The sequence below is a fragment of the Myotis myotis genome, unplaced genomic scaffold, assembly GCF_014108235.1.
Source record: "Myotis myotis isolate mMyoMyo1 unplaced genomic scaffold, mMyoMyo1.p scaffold_m19_p_5, whole genome shotgun sequence".
NCBI lineage: Eukaryota > Metazoa > Chordata > Mammalia > Chiroptera > Vespertilionidae > Myotis > Myotis myotis.
The window spans coordinates 58,277,969-58,300,547 of NW_023416357.1; the positions used below are offsets into that span (position 1 = coordinate 58,277,969).

Sequence of the window (22,579 nt, forward strand, 5' to 3'; positions counted from 1 at the left end):
CAACTCAGCCATAAACACTCCCCAAATCCTGAGCAGTTATTAAACAAGGGGCCTTAAGTATATTAAATATGCAAAATAATATTTATACTTCAGATCTCTTGAGGAAAATTTTTCAAAATGTTGGGAAAAGGGTTAACTATCTAATTTAGGTCATTTTGAAATATGAAGGGAATTGGCATGCTATTTCTTACACACTGTAAGAAATAGAGATGAAATGTTATGTTGAAGATTTGCATTTTCAGTATGGTTGGGGAACACAAAAATGTTCACATCACACTTTATGTTTGATGGTAAAATATCAATAAAATCCTAAGCTTGACAGAAATAAATACTAATGACACATTTCATGAAAACAACTGACTAAACAGGAAAGGAACTTTTTCACAAATCCAGATTTGTTTACATTACTGGCAAGATTGGGAAGAACAGTGTCATATTATTTCTAGGAAAATCACAGAATGAAAAAAAAATCAAGCTCATTCTAAAATATAAAGATCTGAATACTCAGGAATATGTTAGACTATGCCATTCCCACATTTCAGTCAAAACCAAAATGGAATCACTGGGCAAATCTGCTACAACTGCACACATATTATTTAATAACAGTTTTTTGGAGGGCTGAAGGGGAAGGGATGCCAAGAAATGGGTATATTATGCGTAATCAAATAAAATGTTAAATATGCATTTAAAAATATCCAAATTTGGCTTACTTTAAGGAATAACAGGTATTTAGCTTAGTTTCTGCCCTCAGCCATCTTTTAATTTGTACCTATGTGGGCATTGGTCTTCACATTCCAATCTATGTGACCTCACGTATACTAGGTGTTATATAACCTCTCTGAGATCAAACTTTTTCTATAATTGAATCTATTAACACTGATCGGAATGATAATGGGAGGAAAAGGAACAAAATATCTAAATATCCTCAGAATTGACTGCTTAGAGTTAGTAATAAATATTAGCTAATGTTTATCATTTTTACATGTTCTTTCCTCTTACGACCTATTGTGAGAGTCAAAAGAAAAGCAATCAGCTGAAACCGGTTTGGCTCAGTGGATAGAGTGTCGGCCTGCGGACTGAAAGGTCCCAGGTTTGATTCCGGTCAAGGGCATGTACCTGGGTTGCGGGCACATCCCCAGTAGGAGATGTGCAGGAGGCAGCTGATCGATGTTTCTCTCTCATCGATGTTTCTAACTCTCTATCTCTCTCCCTTCCTCTCTGTAAAAAATCAATAAAATATATTTTTAAAAAAAAAGAAAAGAAAAGAAAAGCAATCAAACAATTTAAAGAGCATGTCAAATAGGAAGAACTTACTGAGCAACAGTGTGGAAAGAAAGATTATTTATAGGACATTTAATAAACCATTTATTTTTGGAATTTAGGCACCCCTGAAACTAACTAGGGTTAGAATGGTTGATTTGATGGTTGATTTCATAACATCTTGAATAAATCTGATATAATAGGCAATGTGAAAACTTTAGGAGCTCATAAATTTGGCCTAGTATACTTAAGAAGAATGATTTGTTGTGATGAACACACAATACAGTGTACAGATGATATGGTGTAGAATTGTGTACCTGTATAATTTTGTTAACCAGTATCACCCCAATAAAAGAAGAATATGACATGTATGCAAGGAAATTAGGCTCCACAATTAGAACTTTGAAATAGTTTACATATAAGGTAGCAAAGATCTTTTAATATGATAAAACAGAAACTGTTTTATTTCTTTTGTATGTGATATATGCAACTCTCATAATGATCCCATGAGACAGAAACTGAGTTGTGTTAAATTGTAAAAGTTGACATAGCTTGTAAGTAGTAGAGGTAGGTTTTAAGCTCTTAGGTATTGTGCACCAGCTAATCCCTGTGAATGAAAAGTAAGAACTAGACCAAAGAACAAATTTAGAGAATTCGGTCACAAATTCAGTTGCATTTGAATGTGATATAGCAGTGGCTTTTATCATCTCATTGATTTCATTGATTCACAAGTCTGGTGTGAAAGTCTAGTTGGCTAAGATAGAGGTTCAATCCTTCCTCACTCTCCCATAATCACTCATGAATTCAAATAAAAATTCTACAGCAAAATTATTAGACTATATTCTCTTCCCTAAAAGAAGGAACTTGTCTTAGGTGAGAATATGAAGTAAAGTCTACCGATTGAGTTTAATTTAGAAATAAATACATTTTTATTTTTCTTATTTTCTCTCTGTCTTTGGAGATTTATTTCTTATAAGAAGTGCCCATTATGAAAAACTACATATGAGCAAGTGGTATTGCTGAAAGGGCAAAGATGCTTTAGTATTGAAACTCAGATCTTAACATAATGAGAAGATACTGAAACTATCTCAAAATATTAAGAGAGTACTTGGGGGGCTATTAGTGACTTCAATGAATTTAAATGTGATATAAAAATACAAGCATCTCCTCGGATATAAAGCAATGGATTAAAAGTAAGGCCTAAAAGTGAATAATTATTCCAAGAATTTAGCTAAAGATACAAATTTTTCTCCATAGGCCTCTGCCTTAGACTCTCATGATTAACTCTAGCATATGAAAAGGCAAGAGTTGGGGAAATCAGGGAAGGTGGTTATACTAGTAGTCAGTTTTCCATTGAGTCCACATTTTTTTGTTACTCTTTACCCAAGGATATTTTTCTATTGATTTTTAGAGAGAATGGAAGGGGAGAGACAGAGAAACATCAATGTGAGAGAGACACATATATTGGTTGATTTGAGAGAGACACATCAATTGGTTGCCTCCTGCATGAGCCCCCAACATGGGTCAGGGATGGATGGAGTCTGCGACCGAGTTACGTATCCTTGACCAGAATTAAACCCCAGACCCTTCAGTCTGAGGGCTGATGCTCTATCCACTGAGCCAAACAAGGTAGGGTATGAGTCCACATTTTTAATCAAGCTCAAACTTAGCATTTATTATTCTTTTCCTTTGGTCCCAATTAATTTTGAGTGCTGTGACGACTTACAAGTCATCACATATTTTTCAAGAAAATAAGAAATAGAGGAGGGGTAAAAGGAATAACAGGAGAAGCACAAGAGGAAAAAATAAGACATCAGAAGGATAACAAGTTGCAAATATATTTCTCTCCATTAAAAATTAGGTCTCATAGCCTCTAGATATCAGTGTGTGGTTGTGTGCACTAAGTGATTTTTATGGTAAAAGCTTTAACTGCTGTTCTCTATCTGGAACTTCACAATATATTTATAAAAGTTCATACACTTCATGAGCATTGTGAAAAACATATTGTTATACTACATGGATTTTCAAAGTAATTTAAATATGAGCTATGCATTTTATCCTTTATTATAATTAAGAAATCGCATGTGATTGTTTTACTTTTCAAAAAAATAAATTATGAATTATTATAAATGTCATGTTCCTTGAAATAGCATATAGAATGAATACTAAGCATACCCTCTTAATCCTTCCTTTATAATTAAATAAGTAGGATAATTTTAATTTTTATGAAGGGTGTGAAGGGTCATTTCTGACTGTTGTTGAGAAATTTCTTATTCATAGTCTTGGCAAAATCCATGACTGGGATATGTAAGGCAAGATGGTAGGAAACCAAGAAAGAATGTATTTTTTAGGCTCTCTTGTCATAATCAGGGAACTAGACTACTCCATTGATCAGTGGTTTCTGGGTAGTTACTGATTAGTTAGTGGTTACTGTTTTATAGAGGGAAAAACTGAATCAGCATGGGTTTATGTTCTTAAAAATTGATGTGCAATAAAAAAAATAAAATAAAATTCCTGAAATAATATGGCTGATACTTTAATCATCCATGCCAGAAGACCATGGCAGAGAAACCATAACTTTTTCTCTCTGCCAATTTCTGGAGTTAATAAACTATGTACAACGGGGTCATCACATTGTTTGCAGGAAACATCTGAGTTTTCTAACTTTTAGTGATTACCCAGAAAACAGGTCACACAGTACCATTGCCTTGACATTTAATTTTCTTATTTGTCAAATTATAAATATATTTCTTTTACCTTTTAAAAAATACTATCTAAGGTAGAGAAATGACTTCTAACTTAGTACATATGATTTATTTGACACTTGGTTCTGGAAAGACAGTAAGTTTAATGCCCAGAAGACTTAGGCATTCTGATACCAATCAAGCATTCAGAAAAGTATCATATCATGGATAAAATAAATGCTTTATTTTTTGTTATCATAAGGTAGGCCAAGGCAACTTCACATTCATTACATCATATTTATTCTAAGTGGATCTTTCTTATACCATCTTTTAGTAGAAAGTCACATTTTGGACTTGGTTGAAAGGTCTTGATATCTATAATTATTTAATCTTCCATATTGGATTTATTACAAAGTGCTAAAAATTCTTCTTAGAATATTTATCCAAATTGATATTGATATTTATCCTGAATATATTCTTTATTTCTATTGATAGGCACCACCATATTTCTTTGAACTATCATTATAATAATTTCTTAATTATTTTTCAAACTATTAGCTAAACCCATAGGTGGCATTAATTAAAGTTGGGGTCATTTATCAGCAATTTTTAATAAATGATAAAGAACAGAATGGATTAAATAGAAAATGAAAGATTTCTTGCACATAATTTTTCTTGCACATAATCTTACTATGCATCTTTATTATACATATTGGAAAATATTGCTCTAACCAGTTCTTTAATACAAGTACTCCAACATTTTCATTCTGTTTCAAGGATGGTATTATCTTATTAAAATGGACATTTGATAATGTTACTGTCCTAACCAAAAATCTTCAGTGATGTCAGTTCACAGCTTTATAACTTGTCCCTACCCTTACTTTCCAGAATTTTCTCTATACAACCCCCATTACTTATGTTACATATGAATGACATCAGACTACTCCACATACTTATCTGTGTCCCTTTATTTATGACTAGAGGCCCAGTGCACAAATTTGTGCACGATTGCGGTCCCTCAGCCTGGCCTGCAGGATAGGGCCAAAACCAGCTCTCTGACATCCCCCGAGGAGTCCTGGATTGTAAGAGGGCACAGGCCAGGCCAACGGACCCCACTAGTGTACAATCGGGGCTGAGGAGAGACGCAGAAGGTTGGCCAGCCAGGGAGGGACCGTAGGAGGGCTCCAGGCGTGTCCAGCCCATCTCGCTCAGTCCTGATTGGCCAGAACCCAGCAGCAAGCTAACCTACTGGTCGGAGCATCTGCCCCCTTGTGGTCATTGCACATCATAGCAAGCAGTTGAGTAGCCTTAGTACAGTGGGGCCTTGACTTATGAGTGTCCCGACTAACGAGTTTTTTTGAGATACCAGCTGTCTCTCAGCCGATTTTTTGCAGAGTTGACAGAGTAATTTGAGTTAACAAGCTCCTTAACGAGCTTCTTAACGAGCTTGGTCTTGGAACGAATTAAACTCGTAAGTCAAGCCTCCACTGTATATCATTAGCGTATTATACTTTGATTGGTTGAACGGCCAACAGGTCAACAGGACACTTAGCATATTAGGCTGTTATTATATAGAATAATATATTTGCCTGAAATAACCTCCCTCAGGACACTCTAGCCTCTTGTCTGAAAAAATGTCATAACTATTGTTAAAACTCAAAGGCTATTATCTATTGCAATGATTTCTTTGTTAATTGCTTCCACTGTAGTGTTCAAAATACTTAGTTATTCTACTATGTATTAAATTCTGTCATATCTAGTTGCTTGTAGACAGTTGATATAGTTAATGAAATTAGTAGAGGTAGCCATAGTAATATCAACGACAGTTTCTCTGTGTATTCTGTGTATGAGAAATGAGAACTATTTACAATGGTATTTGGTCTCTCTAGTCTTCTCGGCGTACCGCTAATGCTCTAGAGCAGGTCTGAAAACATGCAGGCCCCTGGACCAGAGAGTAACATATCTCTGGAAAATGGGTAATTTTGCTTATCTGTTTCCCTATTTAAAGGGGGCAGCCTCTCATGGGACAGTGATGATCAATGCCAGACAACAACAACAAAATCTACTACCTGGATGGGCCCCCAGGCTGTCAGTTTGTGAGCTCTGCATTAAATCTTCTGATTCACTGGACAGTAACATCAATCTTTATTTTTAAATGTTAGTTCTATTCAATATGTTAAAGATGTTCCATTAGAAAGTTGATATAGTATGTGTTTTGAGAGTTGAACTAAGGAAAACAAACATGTGTTAAGCTGCATTTTAACCATAGGTGCTAACTAAAATAGACCAAAAATCATTTTTTAAATCATCCCTTCAAGTTGGATTTAAAATTAAGCAGGAAATACAAACTATTTCACTGATATACCTATTTTAGGTGACTAGTGTTTTCTGAAAGCAGAACCATCATCATTCAGAACAAATTAGGAAACTAGAGAAGTTCTAAAAGCTGATTTTAAAAAAACATCCTGATCTATTAAAACACTCAAAAGTCAAAATTTACCCATAAGAAAAGATGGTAGATAAGGATAGCAAGTGGGGGGGAAAAACCTACAGTGTTTAGCATTCTTCAATTGTCAGGGTCCCTCCCTTCTTTTATTTTATTAAAGTACTAGAGGCCCATTGCACGAAGACTCGTGCAATAGACCTTCTTTCCCCTGGCTGCCAGCACCAGTTTTCCTCTGGCACCTGGGACCCAGACCTTCACTCTGGCCACCGCCTTCCATCTTCGCTCTGGACACAGTCTTCACTGCGGCTGGAGTCTTCAGTCTTTGCTCCTCGCTCCAGCCAGAGTCTTCAGTCTCCAGCCAGAGCTGCTCCTGTAGCTCCTTCCACCCTTGTCCTCATAGCTTGATCGCTGCTTTGCCTGCAGACCTCGCCGATGGGCTCCTAGGTCCTGGGGGGCGGCCTTGCCTGCAGCCTGGCTTTCCAATCATGATCATGATCACGGGCGGCAGGCAAGGTGGCTCCTGGGTCTCGGGGTGCCACCTTGCCTGTGGCCCGGCTTTCCGATCATGATCACGGGCCACAGGCAAGGCGACTCCTGGGTCCCGGGAGGCCGCCTTGCCTGCAGCCTGGCTTTCTGGTGGCTCCTGGGGTTGCACACGGGGCCTGGATGACAGCTCCCGTTGTCCCACCCTGCCTGCAGTATGTAAATTAGCCGCCATCTTTGTTGGCAGTTAATTTGCATATTGTGCTGATCAGCCATTGGCAATGGTAGCAAAAGTACGGTTAATTACCATGTTTGTCTATTATTAGATAGGATTACAGACTCAGTTTTTGGTTTGTAAAAATGAAACTTGCAGTTCTAGCTAAATCCAGATAAATGTTCTGCCTTTTGTTGAACATCACATAAAATATTGAAATATTCTTAAAAGTCTATTGTACATTACAATTGTCCAAGACTTAGAAATTAAAGAATATCTTAGATAATTAAAGAATAGATAAAGATATTTTAATGTAAAGTGCACAAAATTAAGCTTCTCAGATATTAACAGTTTCCTTAAATACATATAGAAGATCATGCCTGGAGAATTTTAAAAATTAAAATGAAGTGCAAGGCATGTTAAGAAATTGGGTAGGATTTTTATTAATGATCTCAATCATTGAGGCTAAAGAGCATCATGAAAAACACATCCACACTATACTTTGCTAAGATGATAAGCACAAAGAATAAAGGCAAGAATGTGCATAAAAATATGATAGTCCTCAAAAGGAAATTATTTTTCCTCTCCCAGAAGGAACTGCCTTAAAACTTAAATTCTTTCATTTTATAATTTAGAGGCCTGTTGCAGGAAAAGATTTGTGCAATAGGCCTTCCCTTCCCCTGGCTGCCGGCACCAGTTTTCCTCCAGCACCCGGGACTCAGGCCTTCACTCCGGCCGGAGCCACCTTCAAGCCTTCGCTGCTCTGGCCGGAGCCGCCTTCAGTCTTTGCTCCACCGCATAGTGCCTACGTATGCAAATAAACCACCATCTTTGTTGGCTGTTAATTTGCATATCTCGCTGATTAGCAAATGGGTGGCATAGCAAAGGTACAGTCAATTACCATGTTTGTCTATTATTAGATAGGATTTCTTCTGTCTCCCTGGTAGCAATACTTTGTTTCTAGCTTTATTATTACTGCTATTGTACTATTTTCTTATTTCTTTACACATGTCTGTTTGTTCCATCAGACTGAAAATTCCAAGAGAGATAGACCACATAATTTTTCTTTGTATCCCAAAAACCTCGGGAGGTCCTTCAGAACTTGGCATTTAGTGGCTGCTTGCTCATTGTTTGTTTAAGAAAGAAATATCTGTTGAATAATGCAACCACAGATTAATGAAACTACCACTTCCATTATTAAACTTCAAATAAATATTTTTTTATTTTTAATAATTATATTTAGGTGACATACACTTAATGTCAAAGATCAAAGTAGTACTCAAAAATAATTATGGGATGCTAATGTTGAACATCTTTCCTAAACAATTTATGAATCTCAGCAGAAATATTACTCCCAATTCTTTATAGGCTCATTATGCTTTTGTGTCAAGGCTGTGTTGTTCAGTCCAATATAATTTGCTAACCATTATGAAAGCTAATAGTTACTACCTACCTTATGCCAAATACTACACATATTTAAGTTATTCAAACCTAAAGAATAGCCATACAATTGAGTATCAGTAATCATATTTTACAAATAAGGTGGGAAAATGCTTCAGATTACAAATCTTCAGAGCTGGGAGTTGAACCCAACTTTAAATCTGAAACATTAAAAAATCCAAAAATTATTGTACAATATTTCGGTATCAAGTGATTTTGATTATCCAAAATACACAGTTTCTCTCTCTCTCTCTCTCTCTCTCTCTCTCTCTCTCTCTCTCTCTCTCTCTCACACACACACACACACACACACACACACACATACACACACAGAGAGAGAGAGACACACACACAAACACACACAGACACACACCATAAACAAGACACCTCACATTAAAGAGAGAATACTCAAAACTACAGGCTACAAAACTCTACAAAGGTGAATTTTATATATTTATTAAAAAACAAATATAATGCTTAAGATCACTCAGATAGTGTCAGAATTGAAATATGAGTCCAATTCTCCTAACTCCTAGTACAGCATCCTACTCGTCCATACTCCAGATTTTAACATAATTTTTAAAATTAAAGTTACTTTCATTCCCAATTTATTTTTTTGACTTTATAATTCTTTTTTTTTAATTTAAGGTTTTTTAAAAAAATTTGTTTTATTGCTTAAAGTATTACAAAGAGTATTACATATGTCTCCTTTTTTTCCCCCCTTTGACCTTCCCCCGGCCTCCCCTAACCTCCAGTGTCTTGTGTCCATTGGTTATGCTTATATGCATGCATACAAGTCCTTTGGTTGATCTCTTACCCCTTCCCCCCAACCCTCCCCGGCCTTTCCGCCGTAGTTTGACAGTCTGTTTGATGCTGCTCTGTCTCTGTATCTATTTTTGTTCATCATTCCCAATTTAAAGGCATTATTTGTGTTCACTGCATGAAAAAATACACACACATACATAAACATCGATACCAAAAACAGAAATTAAACTAATTTTCCAACAGAAAGCACTTATAAGTTTCCCTGTAAAAGACAATCACTGTTAATATTTAATAACATACTGACTCCTATTATTTAAAAAAAAGTTTCCAATAATGGCATGAGTCAAATTATATACTGAAAATATTATTTTCTGTGGTTCCAAGAATTTCAGAGATTGCCAGTGAAGTAGATATGGGAAGTGGGAGGTCTTATCTTCCAGAGAAATGTCAACAACATAGTAAATGATGTTGATGTGAAATAACTTCTCTATCCTTGTGATAGCACTTGTATTTACTGTTTCTTTACATACTTTGAACAGACCTTGACTTTCCAAGTTCCTGACCTTTCAATAATCTGTATGAATCATTAAAAATTACCCTTATTTTTCTTTGGCTAAGAAGCTATACTTTCCTGATTTTAAGTCTTACCAGTTGCCTGCAAACATGACGAGAAAAGGCAGTACTCCGGGACCCACGGAAACAAACAGCCAGATCAGATGATGCAGTAAGAAGTGGAAATATTATTTCTACAAGCTGACTGATGAGGAGGAAATATATTTATAAAACATGGCAAACAGAAGGAAAAACAATCTAAACAACAATGCAAGTTGACAGGACTTATTCCAAAGGTATCTATTGAATCAGAGGAAAATAGAGTTCATGGAGTTTCAGATACAGAAAGGAATTTATGACTCCATCTAGTTCAACTGCCGCATTTGGCATATCTGGAAACTGAAACCCAAAATGGTTTACCTTATTGTTCAAAGTCACACAGCTATATTTAGCAGCAATGCCAGCAGGGGATCCAGGTTTCTGAACTCTCAAATAAGTATCATTTCATTTATACTTCATGGGAGCATACGCACTGCTTAATAACAATGGCCATTTAACTGCAAATATTTACATTTTCTGTGTACCCAGGTCACAGATACAATTTTCCTAGCATGAATATTAATCCTATGCCATCAGAAAAAGAAAACTTTATATTTCTTTAAGAACTAATTTATATTTGGGTTTATAATAGCTCCTTTCACATGTATTATCTCATTTTATTTCTAAAATTAAAGGTAGGGATTATTTTCTTCATATTAAACATGAAGAATCTGGGGTTTAGAGAAGCAAACAAATCACTTAAGATTGAATATAATATATAATGAAAAAGCTGAAACTTGCAATCACATCTACCTGATTGGGTGAGGTGTTAGCTCCCTAGAGAGAAAAGGTCTTGAGTCTCCTGCACACTTAGCTATCTTTAGAATACTTAGACATTCTTTTGACACACAGTAAGTATGTGACAAAAGAAAGAAATTCTCATAGATGGTCCATAGACCACAACTGGAGAAACTGTTCAACACTAAAAAGTCAGCTTGGTTTTTTATTTTTTTATTTCTTTGATTTTTTAAAAATTGTTTTTCCCCCCAGTTTTAGTGTGATATGGTTGACAAATAATATTGGGTAAGTTTAAGTGTACAACATGATGTTTTGGTATACGGATATATACTGTAAATGATTGCCAGAACAAGAATAACACATTCATCACCTAAGATAGTTGTGATATTTGTGTGTGTGTGTGTGTGTGTGTGTGTGTGGTTTTATTTGTTGTTCAATTGGTTTTGTTAGCCTACACATTCTTTGTCTTTCTTTCGTGGTAAGTCCTCAAAATGTGAAATGTCCCCTAATTGAGACAATATCTCACTGGTCTTCATGTTTCAGAGTAAACATGAAACTAAAAATCTGTGGATCTAGCATAACACTGACTGTTATTTCTAATTGAAAAAGATAAGTATTTTGAATCTTAATTTGAAAATAAAGTGTTGGACTTTGAGTAGGTGAGGGGAAAAAAAAGCTCTGTTGTTGCTTCTTTCTCCAACTTATTGTGTACACTCGGGAAAGTCATTCAAAACTCTCTATGGAAAAATACAGTTTGTTAGCCTAATCCTAAGTAACTCAGATGAAACCTTTGCATTTGGCTTTGGAGTACATATTTTGGGCTTATGTTCACATACAGATGAGTTTGATAGATGAAAAATAACAAATACCTTAAACCCAAATAATGGAATATTATTTGGAGTCTTCATTTTCTGTCGTCCCCCCCAAAGTGTTACATTTTAAAGTGAAGCATACTCATATTCATTATCATTTCCACTTTCCATTTATTTTACTATTCATGTATCATTCATTGGTTGTCCTAATTTGCTTCCAAGTGATCCCCGCTGTCACTGTCTTACTTTGTCATTCATTATTTTTACTTTTAAACTCTTTAGTATTACTACGTTTGTCTTCCACTAATTTATTTATCACCTAGATGTCTTTTGAAGTTTAAATTTGGTCACGCCATTCCTAAACTGAGTGGCTTCACAGACCTTATGCAAAATTAAGCCCAACCCCTTAGGAAGGAAGAACCTGTCTCCCAGCCTCCCTCTCCAACCTAGCCTGCTTCCATTTGTCCACACAACCCTTTATTCCCGCATGCTGACACTACGTCTGGACCTGGGAAAGCCACTTGTCCCCAGGCCCAGGTCCCTTTGCACATCATAGATCCAGTGTGGACTAAGTCTCACGCTCTTTCTTTTCCTTTCTATACTTGCCTCTTCTGCATTCATTACCCAACTCACGTGCTGTCTCTCTCAGGAAATCATTCTTGGCCATCCCCGTAAGTCTCATCTGTGCCTTGTTACCAGTGCCTACTTCTCTGCGTAACTCTAATAAAGCAATCTGCACATTATTAGTTCATTATTTTATCGCCTTCACTAGACTGTGATCATCTCAATGTAGAGACTGCTCTCCATTTCTGTATCTCTACTTCCTAAAATAGGCAAATAAAAGAGCAAAGGAGTTAATAAATTATAAGGAAGATCAAAGCAATGCTATCTATCACTGGAAACAATGGTTATTGGAACATTTGCATTTGTTTTTGGAGTACATATTTTGGGCCTATGTTCACTTACAGATATGAGTTTGATAGATGAAAGATAACAAATACCTTAAACCCAAAACTGAAGCCACACTTTGAAATCTATGGAAGGACCGATCAATTGCCCATTTACCAATGCTCATTTGATGTCAGGAAAGGATGATCTCTATAATATTTTACATTAATATCAGTCATACCATATAAGCTTGGTTTATCACCTTACTCTGTCCAAATACTCCGACTTGGATTTTATCATATTTTGCCTCTTCTAGTAGTTTCCTTTTCGATTGCTCTTTCTTATCTTTGATTATTTATTACATGGTCCTTCCATCTGCAAATATGCTCATTCTTCTGTACCTCCAAATTCGTTCCTCCCTGGCTTATAGCAACAGCAACAAAACCTCAACAAAAACAAGCCAAGAAACCAAAAAACTCTAAGGTTCTTTCTTGAACTACAGGATACCATGTAAATCCTTTAACATGGTGTAATAATCCTTCTTTATTTAAGCCCCAATCCCTTGCCATTTCCCCTTTCACACTGTTGCTCATTATGAATGTGATAATAGAATGGTCACAAACTCTGCTTTATCCAAAGACCACGGAAACCATTTGTCTTTGTGCTTACTGGTCCCTGTGCCTTAGATTCCTCTTTTCCAAGTATAGAATGACTAATCATCCAGGTCTATGATGATTTACTTGTCCTTTCTTGTCAGGCACTATAAAATGCCTTTCTACTTAAACAGATATACACATTTGCATAGGTTCTTGGAACTGAAAATACTGAGTAGAGAAACATACTATTTTTAAGACTTGTTCGAAATTATCAACTTGATTTTTAGAAAAGTTTAATCAATTTACATTTTTAAAGTGTTTTACAGGAGTTCCAGTATCACTGCAACTTTGTACTGAATATACAGGACTTTAAAGTTCTTGCTGGACTGATAGAAGAGTAACTGTATCTGTTTTTAATACTCTAGTTTTAGAAAGAAGAATAAGCATTTTAAGAAAATGTTTCAAAACTTAAAATACTTTATCAGTCATTGTCATGTCCATTTTAAAAATTATCTACTGTAAATAAAATCTCTTTATCCAAGGAGTGACAAGGTTGGAAGAAAAAAGTTAGAGCCTTACCTCACATCACAAGAAATAAGAAATTCCATATTTAGTTTGAAGATGACTTTTTAAATTTTATTTTGTTAACTAAGTGAATTAATTCATTCACACATATAATTAATTTTTCATACTCATGAATTTTTTAATATTAAATTAATAAATATAAAGAATAAATATTAATAAAAATTTTCCTGTATAGTATTAAATATAATAAAATTGCCATTTGATTAAAAAATTGCTGGTATGAATCTTTTCTTTCAATGATATAATAATTTTATATTTCAGGGTAAATGTAAATTTGGATGTGACACAGAAAAAGATATAATAGATAAATATTTGTTTGGGCTTTCAATAATCCTTAATATTAATGTTAGGTTTAAACATTTCTGCCAGCTTTGTACTTCTAAATTAAACTTCTTTGAATAAATTAAAATCTTTAGGAAAAAAAAGAAAGCTCACCTTATTACAAAATTGTGACTGTCAATCTCCTTTCCACATTCACTATCCAGCAGAATGCCAGAGTTTCCCACAACTGCACAGGTCTTAAATCGGCGGTTCTTCATCGGTGACACTTCAGGGAGCAGGCTATGCAGATCCTGAGAAATATTTAGTGTCCGGCGCCTGTCAAGCACATAGTGGATGACATCACCAGGCTTAAAACTGCTCTTGACCACCGAGACATCTCGTTCTGCATCTAGGAAACGAAGAATGTTCTTCCTATATTTGAAATATAAAGTTTTCTATTAATGACAACATATCAAAGAACTGGTGATATATCTTACAAAGTACCATATAATGAAATGTAAATTGGTAAATTACTAATCTTAAACTGTAAGTTGGTAATTAAAGCAACCTATTAGTTAAATGGATTCTACAGGAAATAGAGTATATGTTTTAAAAATCATTTGCACAGTCTCTCAATGATTTTCTAGATAAACACGGTATCTGCACCTATTTGTGGAATGGCAAAGTCCCTCATCTACCAAAATATACAGAAAAATTAGTTTAATAAATAAAATGCAATTGTCATGACTTGATTTTGCATAATTAACATTCTACTAGTGTTAGTTAATGTTTTATAGTTATCTATTTTGTTTAATATTGTCCCCTTAAGGTGAACAGAAATAACATGAAATTGTTTGGAATTACACCTTAATAAACTCTATTAAAATAATTGAACCCTCCAATGAACTTATATACATTTACCCAAATTATGTGTATATTACAATTATTTGAAGGAGAATTAAAACTATAGCACTAGATGTATATAAAAGCTTTCTTCTGAGCGCAAGGATCCAGGAAGTAATATGGGTACATTTGATGAAAAGATAGATAAAACACTGGACTCATGCATGGCAGTGATAGCTAATTGTTCCTTAGTGTTCTTTCTCCCCTTCTTCCTTTTAGTATTTGAATCCTCTAAGTTTTAATTGAGCACATGGATGGTCAACTAGAACATTTCCAAGTTTTCAAATCCCAGTGCAGCTGGGTTTGGTCATGTAGTCTGTTTTCTTAAATGGTATACAAGTGAATCATGAACATAACTATTGGAGAGAAAAATAAATTTTCAACTTGTTTAATTAATCCACTATATTTTAAGGTCTTTTGAAAGAAAGCTTAGCCTAGCCCATAACTAATGAAGAAATTAATAAAAGATGTGAGATGCCACATAAACATACATACATATGGTAAGTTTAATGATGGAAAATGAACATATAGATACAGTAGGCTAGAAAGGTAGTGACCCTTGACATGAATATAGCAAAGCTCCTGATAAAAACTGTTATCTGCAATAATTTGGGAGTCATAATCTATACGTAAAAACCTGTTAATCTTGAAGAATTGGTTTAAAAGTGTTTATATGTTGCTTGTTCCTTTGATCAAGGCACTAAAAGATGGGCAAAGTTAGGCATGATGTAGCCAAATTGCAAGTTAAGATGGAAAGGATAATCTCTGGTAATGACTTACAATCTAAACCATGTGAAAATCTAGTAATTGAGACCTCCCCAATGTTTCTAATACCCCAGTGAGCAAAAGATGCAACTATAAATTAGAGCCATCCTAGCAGCAAGAGGAATATTGCCTTTCCATCTACGTGTAATCATTCAAATGAGGTAAGAGTAGCTGCCATTAAATTGAGGGAACCAAAACACTGAAGAGTCCTGTTCAGAAGATATTTTGGGGTGCGTTTAATTATACCAGGAACTAACTACAAAGAGTATAATACATTTTTGAGGGAATTATATTGCCAAAGACACTATGCACTTGGTCTACAAAGTCTGGGATTGCTTATCCTTTAACTACCAAACATATACCAGCTAGAAACAATTTGAGAAAGCTCTTTTCTAGATTGAGAATTGGATATTATTTAATAAAGTGTACTATTACAGCTGGTATACAATGCCATTATTATAACATTCAAGATATGACAGACATATTTTTCCTCTAGTGCTGTTACGATTTAAGCTCCCTCACAATCCATATACTTTGTTACAAAATATGGGTGTCCTCCCATCAATCCACCAAAAGAGCAAGTCATCAAATCATACAGGAGCTAAAAGCATGACTAGCAAAGAAGGAAGAAAATAAGTCCCAATTTAATGTGCTGTATAATTAGAAAACCAGGGATTAAAAACTTTGTTTTGCCAGATTTTTATAAGGGATATATATGTCTATCATCTCTCTGAAAAAGAAAATGATTTTTGAAAAAATTTTCTCAAACATTTGGAATATTAGGTGCACAAAGAGTGGAATTTGTACAGGAAAATCTGTATAAATGCACTACAATGAAATTTTAAAATTAATAGAATTATTATCAGACATTATAATAATTTATCTTAACAAAGTACAAATTATATGAGAAGAAAACACCCAATAAATTTAGCAACTGTAGGGCATAGGAATTGTAGAAAATCGAGGTCTTTCATTTCATTAAGTAAATATGATTCTTAACAAAAGTTAACAACTAGCACCAAGAGTGCAATCCATACAAACTTTTATACAGTCTTATTAGTTACAATTTATTTATTTAAGGAAAAAAAGTAATGTTTGGACACTTGTATTTCAACACAAAAATGTTCATTTCCTGTGAAAATGACAAGACTGGCTCTAAAATAAAGACTGCACGGATGTGGTCAGATCACCAAAGGAGATATTATCATTTTCCTTTGAACATAATTCGAAGGGGTTGCAGTAGATATCTGAGGATGTACTCACAAGTATGCAAGTAGAAGTGAATAGATTTCAGGTTCAGATTTGAAAGAAGAATCTTGAGAGCCTGGAAATCCCTTTCCTCGTGAAAAAAATTAACAGCTAAATGCCTGACAGCTGATTGCAAGAGGGTGCAAGAGGGACTTTCACATAACAGAACCTTTGTCATGTGATCAAAAGCAGTAAAAATATTTTCAAGCATTAAGTCTTCTAAATTTCTGAGTATCAATGGGCATGTTTAATTTATTTATTCAGAGAAAAGTTGGTATAATAAAGTGGATTATTAGAGTTCAGAAACGTTTTAAAAAACATCATAATGTCCTACTCTTGGAAGAAAAGAATGCTTAATGAGATATATAATTATTAAGTACAGATGATACAATTGTGTGTGTTCCTCCAATACTGTTATAGCCTCAACAGTTGTGTTTTTTCTTTTTATTGGCAGCAGTAAAAATAGTAAAAGTATTTTCCAAGACAGAATAAAGACACCAATTCACATAGGCTAATCAAAGTATAAGTTTGTAGGCAAAACTCAGAATGATTGCATAGTATTTGTTTTTAAAACTGAAGGGGAAGGGAAAAGACCTAGAGGGTCTCTAGTTTGTTCTTTTTCTTATATCGAACCAACCTTTTAGTCAGCCTTTTTATCTGAGCTAAGATTCCTGATGAAGGATACAAGTAAGACTGAAAATAATTACTTAGCTAATAATATTTTGATTTTGATGCTTATTTTTTAAAACAATGAGAAATGTTAGTTCTTTCTTTTTCTCCTTTGCAGGTTATAGGCATTTTGTTGTTGCTGTTGTTAATCCTCACCCAAGGATATTTTTCCATTGATTTTCAGAGAGAGTAAAAGGGAGGGGGAGAGACAGAGAGAAACATTGATGTGAGAGAGAGACATGGATTGGCTGCCTGCTGCAAGAGCCCTGACTGGAGCCAGGGCTTGAGCCTGCAATCAAGGTGCATGCCCTTGACTGGAATTGAACCCGCAACCCTTCAATCCTTGGGCCAACACTCTACTGAGAAGAACCAGCTAGGGCTATTTTTTAGATTCTAGATGTGACAGACTATAAAATGTTCTGTGGATTTGCTAAGTCTAGTTGTTGTTTGGACTGTAGAAAAAAATAAATAAGAAAACTAGAGCTTAAATACAATTAACTAAATGTCCTTGGAAGCATGAAAAACTAGTGAACTTACTTGGAACTGAAACAACCCTTTAAGTATCATCAAAGATAACTGACATATTTTGTTCAGAAGATAATTGATATGAATGAAAAGATTAGGTTAAACAAAACTACTTCAGAATGAGAGAGATGGAAAGAAAACTCAGTTTAACTTCTGGGCTCTAAAGAAACATGAACCAACAAAAGTTACTTATTAATATGCAGGCTGAACCAGTACAGTAAGTCCTCATTTAATAGAGTGGATAAGTTCTTCGAAACTGTGACTTCAAGAGAGAGAAGACATATAACAAAACCAATTTTGCCATAGTCTAACTGATATATATGAGTGAAGTTCCTACAAGATATTTCTGGTCACAAAAACATCATCAAACTTCAAAATAAAAACCCAAAACATTTTAAATATTAAACACTGAAATAAATGTGAACTGTATATATATTTAAGAAAGATGAATTAAAATAAGAGAATTCCTTTCCAACACGCTTATTCCAGTTCAGGGTCACAGGCAGCTGGAGCCTATCCCAGCAGCTCAGAGTGCAAGGCGGGCACCCATCCTGGAGAGTTCACCCTTCCCGCTCAGGGCCACTCACATCCATACCCACACCCACTCAGACTGGGAAAGTGTAGACATACCAGCTCACCTAACATGCATGTATCTGCGGTGGGAGGAAACCAAAGGAGCCAAAGAAAACCCACACAGATGTGGGGAGAACATGCAAACTCCACACAAACAGTGGCCCCAACCAGGAATTGATTATTTTTCTCATCAATGTATAATGGAATGACGTTGAATGAAACCACGTTTTCTAGGACCTGCTGTACAAATTTTCCTATAAGTAGTCAAGTTATTACCAGATATTTAAAGTTGGGGGTTGTGCTTTCTGTGTGTGACTTAACAGAACAATAATAAAAAAAAAAAAGACTTTTTATATCTTGGACATTTTGTGAACATAAAGTAACTTTTGAAATCCCATTAGATAAGTACACACCTAAACTCAGCAACTGTTATAATGATGACTGAAAAAACCCAAAAATACTTGTTTCACTTTCAGTGAGACTAAACTCTTAGTCAGAAAGGTCATTTTTGTTAGGCAAAGCTGGCTTAAACTGACAGTTAAACTGACAGAAATAGATTCTACGCAGAAACTTTTCAACTGAATTTTCAACTAGAACTTCCCTTTCAACAACAGCCATCACTTCAAATAGCAGCTGCAGAGTCTCAGAGAATTAGTTTACTAAAGGTTTTTTTCACTTGTGAAATGTTAACTAGGGCTAACCTATCACCAGGTGCCACTCTTTCTTCTCTGCAGCTTCCTTGTCAACAACAAACATATGTGCTATGGCAACAAAAATTTAATCCAAATGACATTGTTGACTCCATCAGCAAGTCTTGTGAGACAGATCTTACAGTTGGAATGCATCACAAGTTGAGAAGCAAATAGGGTTATGACACATATAAACTTTAAACTCCAGACAAAAATTGCTAAATCAGTTGTTACTCACATGGTTTACTAAAAAGAAAAAAAATAATAATTTAAGAAGTGCCAAGTGTTTCATTATGCTTAGGAAAAGCAGAGAGAACACACAAACGTTTTTAACTCAAAAGGTTATTTCCATGAGCACGTTGCCTCAGAGTTCTAAATGAACATAACCTATAGCTTGTTCAGGCTTCTGAGCTTAAGGTCCTCTATGGTAAAAAAAAAATAAAAAATAAAAAATCCTAAGACAAACAAATAAAAAGGCAGAGTTGTCTCTAGCTGCTTAAAGAAAAGCATTTCTTGGTTTAATTTACCCCTCAGATGGCCATTTACTATTTGACCCAGCATTCGGTAATATTGGATTCATATTATCTTACATGTATTTTATTATTTTGGTGCATAGAAAATATTGTATACTTCATAAAGATACATTTCATAGTTTACATTTTAGTACTAAAATATCGTTTTCCAATTAGGCCTGGTTTTGCAGCTTGACTCTGACACTATGAAGCTGTGAGACCCAAGATGTGTTCTACTGGTCACTTATTGAACAAAATATATGGGGACCCTTTTCTAAAGTAAACTGAGGAAGGCAACAGAAAATTCTCTTTTTACAGATAAGCACATATAAATTTGCAGTTATGTTTAGTTGCTCTGCTAGCCTTTTCTGTTTGGAAACTTTGATATATGGTAATGCTAAGAGTTGAAAGTATTTTTTTCTGCCTAATTATGACATGCTTAATCTGTCCTGAAGAGTAGCTGAGCTCATACATTTCTGTACATCTATATTTGGCATTATAATTCTTCAGGTTTCTATTCAACATATGAAAAATAAGTAAAAAAGAAAGACAAGAAACAACTTAAACATGGAAAAAGCAAAGGCAAGTCACAAGTGTTGGACATGACCAAATGATATCTCGGTACAATGTTCACAGATTTACTCACATCTTAAGTGTGCCATTTCTTAGCTTACAATAATGAAGAACAAACCAGTACTAATAAAATCAAGCCTTAAACTAAGCAAATTATTTTAATTATAAAGTTAGCTGTAGGGTGAATAAACTTCCCTAAACCATGATGAATCTCCAAAATACAATGAACCAATACATGAAACCATCTCTCTTTTGTAACTCCCCAGAGGTAGAGTTGTTTGATGAATATATATGAGTGCATACTTAATATGTTTGTGAAAGTAGCAGAGTACAGATGGGGTTGAAAGAATTAGTAATAAAAAGAAAATGTAAGGAAAATATTTTCAGTAGCTGTTTTACATTTTAATGTAAATAGATAATTTAGTAGAAATGTCACAAGAGCATTTTAAGTTTAATGAGATTTTTTTAAATGAGAAAGGTTTGTAAGCATGGCTCAATCACATAAGATAAAAAATTATTAGCTGTAATTTCTTAATCAACAACTTGAAAAAAGAATTTTGAAAACACTTATGAAATATGCCCACACCCACTCACAAACACAAAGTAATATGGTTCTACATAATGGGAGGAAAATAGAAAACTTAATTCAAAACACTGTAAAATTAGCTTCCAGTGTGACTTTAAAAAAAAAAAAAAGGTTAGTGAACAATAAGACATTTTTGTATTCTAAATTTTTTATTACAAGTTTCAAACTGATTAATAATCACTAGTCACTACTGCTATAGGCAATTATAATTTTAATGAATTGTTTGCATTTTGTGCAATAATGGTTTTAGAAATTATTATTTCCTTGTAAAGAAATAATAGTATTCCATTGTAGGTGTGGAATAGTATTCCCTAATAATAGTATTGCATTCCACTCAGTAGTATTCCACTTTATGTGACAACTTTGTATGCATTAGTTAATATTTGCTCATTGCATTATTGTTTATTTCTTTATCTGTTAAGAACATATGAAAAGAATACTAATATTTTACACATATTATCAGGTGTTATAATTAAAAATAGACTATTCCCCTAAAAATATGGATACAACCCTCATTAATTTGTAAAATTACTATAATGAACTGCTTGGGTCAGATTATGTTTAATACATTTAGTTTGAATATCTTAACAATAGCAAACTATAACTCTGTTGCCTCATGCACAACTACATTTTCATTTTTCTACAGATGCTAGGAAGGCATGGCCAGTTACATTAACTGAACTATTGCCAATTAGTTATTACTTTGCTTTCTTCCATTACCTTCCTTTACCTGACCTTTCCCTTACCTAATTGTCTCCCATCTTTTCAAATCTTCCCATTTTAAAATTCTCTTTGGAGACATCCTTACAGATCAAATATATCCTTTTTATTTAGGTATTTATTATTAAATGTATTGGGGTAAATCCTAATAAAGAGGGAATATGCTAATTGACCCTCATGTCATCCCAAAGATGGCGGTGCCCACAGCCAATACGGAGGGAATATGCTAATTGACTGCCCTGCCCTCAAAGATGGAGGTGCCCACAGCTAATAAGGAGGGAATATGCTAATTGACCCTCATGTCATCCCAAAGATGGTGGTGCCCACAGCCAATAAGGAGGGAATATGCTAATTGACTGCCCTGCCCTCAAAGATGGAGGTGCCCACAGCTAATAAGGAGGGAATATGCTAATTGACCCTCATGTCATCCCAAAGATGGTGGTGCCCACAGCCAATAAGGAGGGAATATGCTAATTGACTGCCCTGCCCTCAAAGATGGCAGCACCCACAGCTAATAAGGAGGGAATAATCTAATTGACTGCCCTGCCCTCAAAGATGGCAGCACCCAATCCCCTCAGCCCCCCAGCTGCCCAGGGCTGGCCCAAGGTGCAGTTAAGCCTCGGATGGCAGCTGCCCAACCGCCCAGGACCAGCCGAGGATCAGGTAACCAGGGCCGGCCGAGTCTTGCGCTGCCGGCAATGACAGCAGCAGAGGTGTGATGGGGCGTCGCCTTACCCTGATCGCCGGGTCGCCTCCTGCCCCTGAGGGCTCCCGGGCTGTGAGAGGAGGTAGGCCAAGCTGAGGGACCCCCGCTCCAGTGCATGAATTTTTATGCACCAGGCCTCTAGTTGGTTAATAAAATTATATAGGTTTAAGTGTATAATTCTATTGCGTTGCATGTTTACCACCCAAAGTCAAATTACCTTCCTTCAGCCACCATATATTTGGACCCCCTTTACTCTCTACTACCCACCTTCCCCTACCCATCTTCCT

The 22,579-nt window shown here is 35.2% G+C and overlaps 1 protein-coding gene across 2 annotated transcripts in view; it reads right to left on the reverse strand.

The window, feature by feature from the left end:
* ST8SIA4 (ST8 alpha-N-acetyl-neuraminide alpha-2,8-sialyltransferase 4) overlaps positions 1-22,579 on the reverse strand; it is a 91,819-nt gene that overhangs the window by 54,211 nt on the left and 15,029 nt on the right. For both annotated transcript variants that reach the window (XR_004967443.1, XM_036308435.1), the window contains exon 3: positions 13,998-14,255. Coding sequence is in view for 1 of the 2 variants with exons in the window: in XM_036308435.1 (XP_036164328.1) it covers positions 13,998-14,255 (258 nt within the window). In the remaining variant the exon portion in view is untranslated. The remainder of the gene's footprint in view (positions 1-13,997; positions 14,256-22,579) is intronic.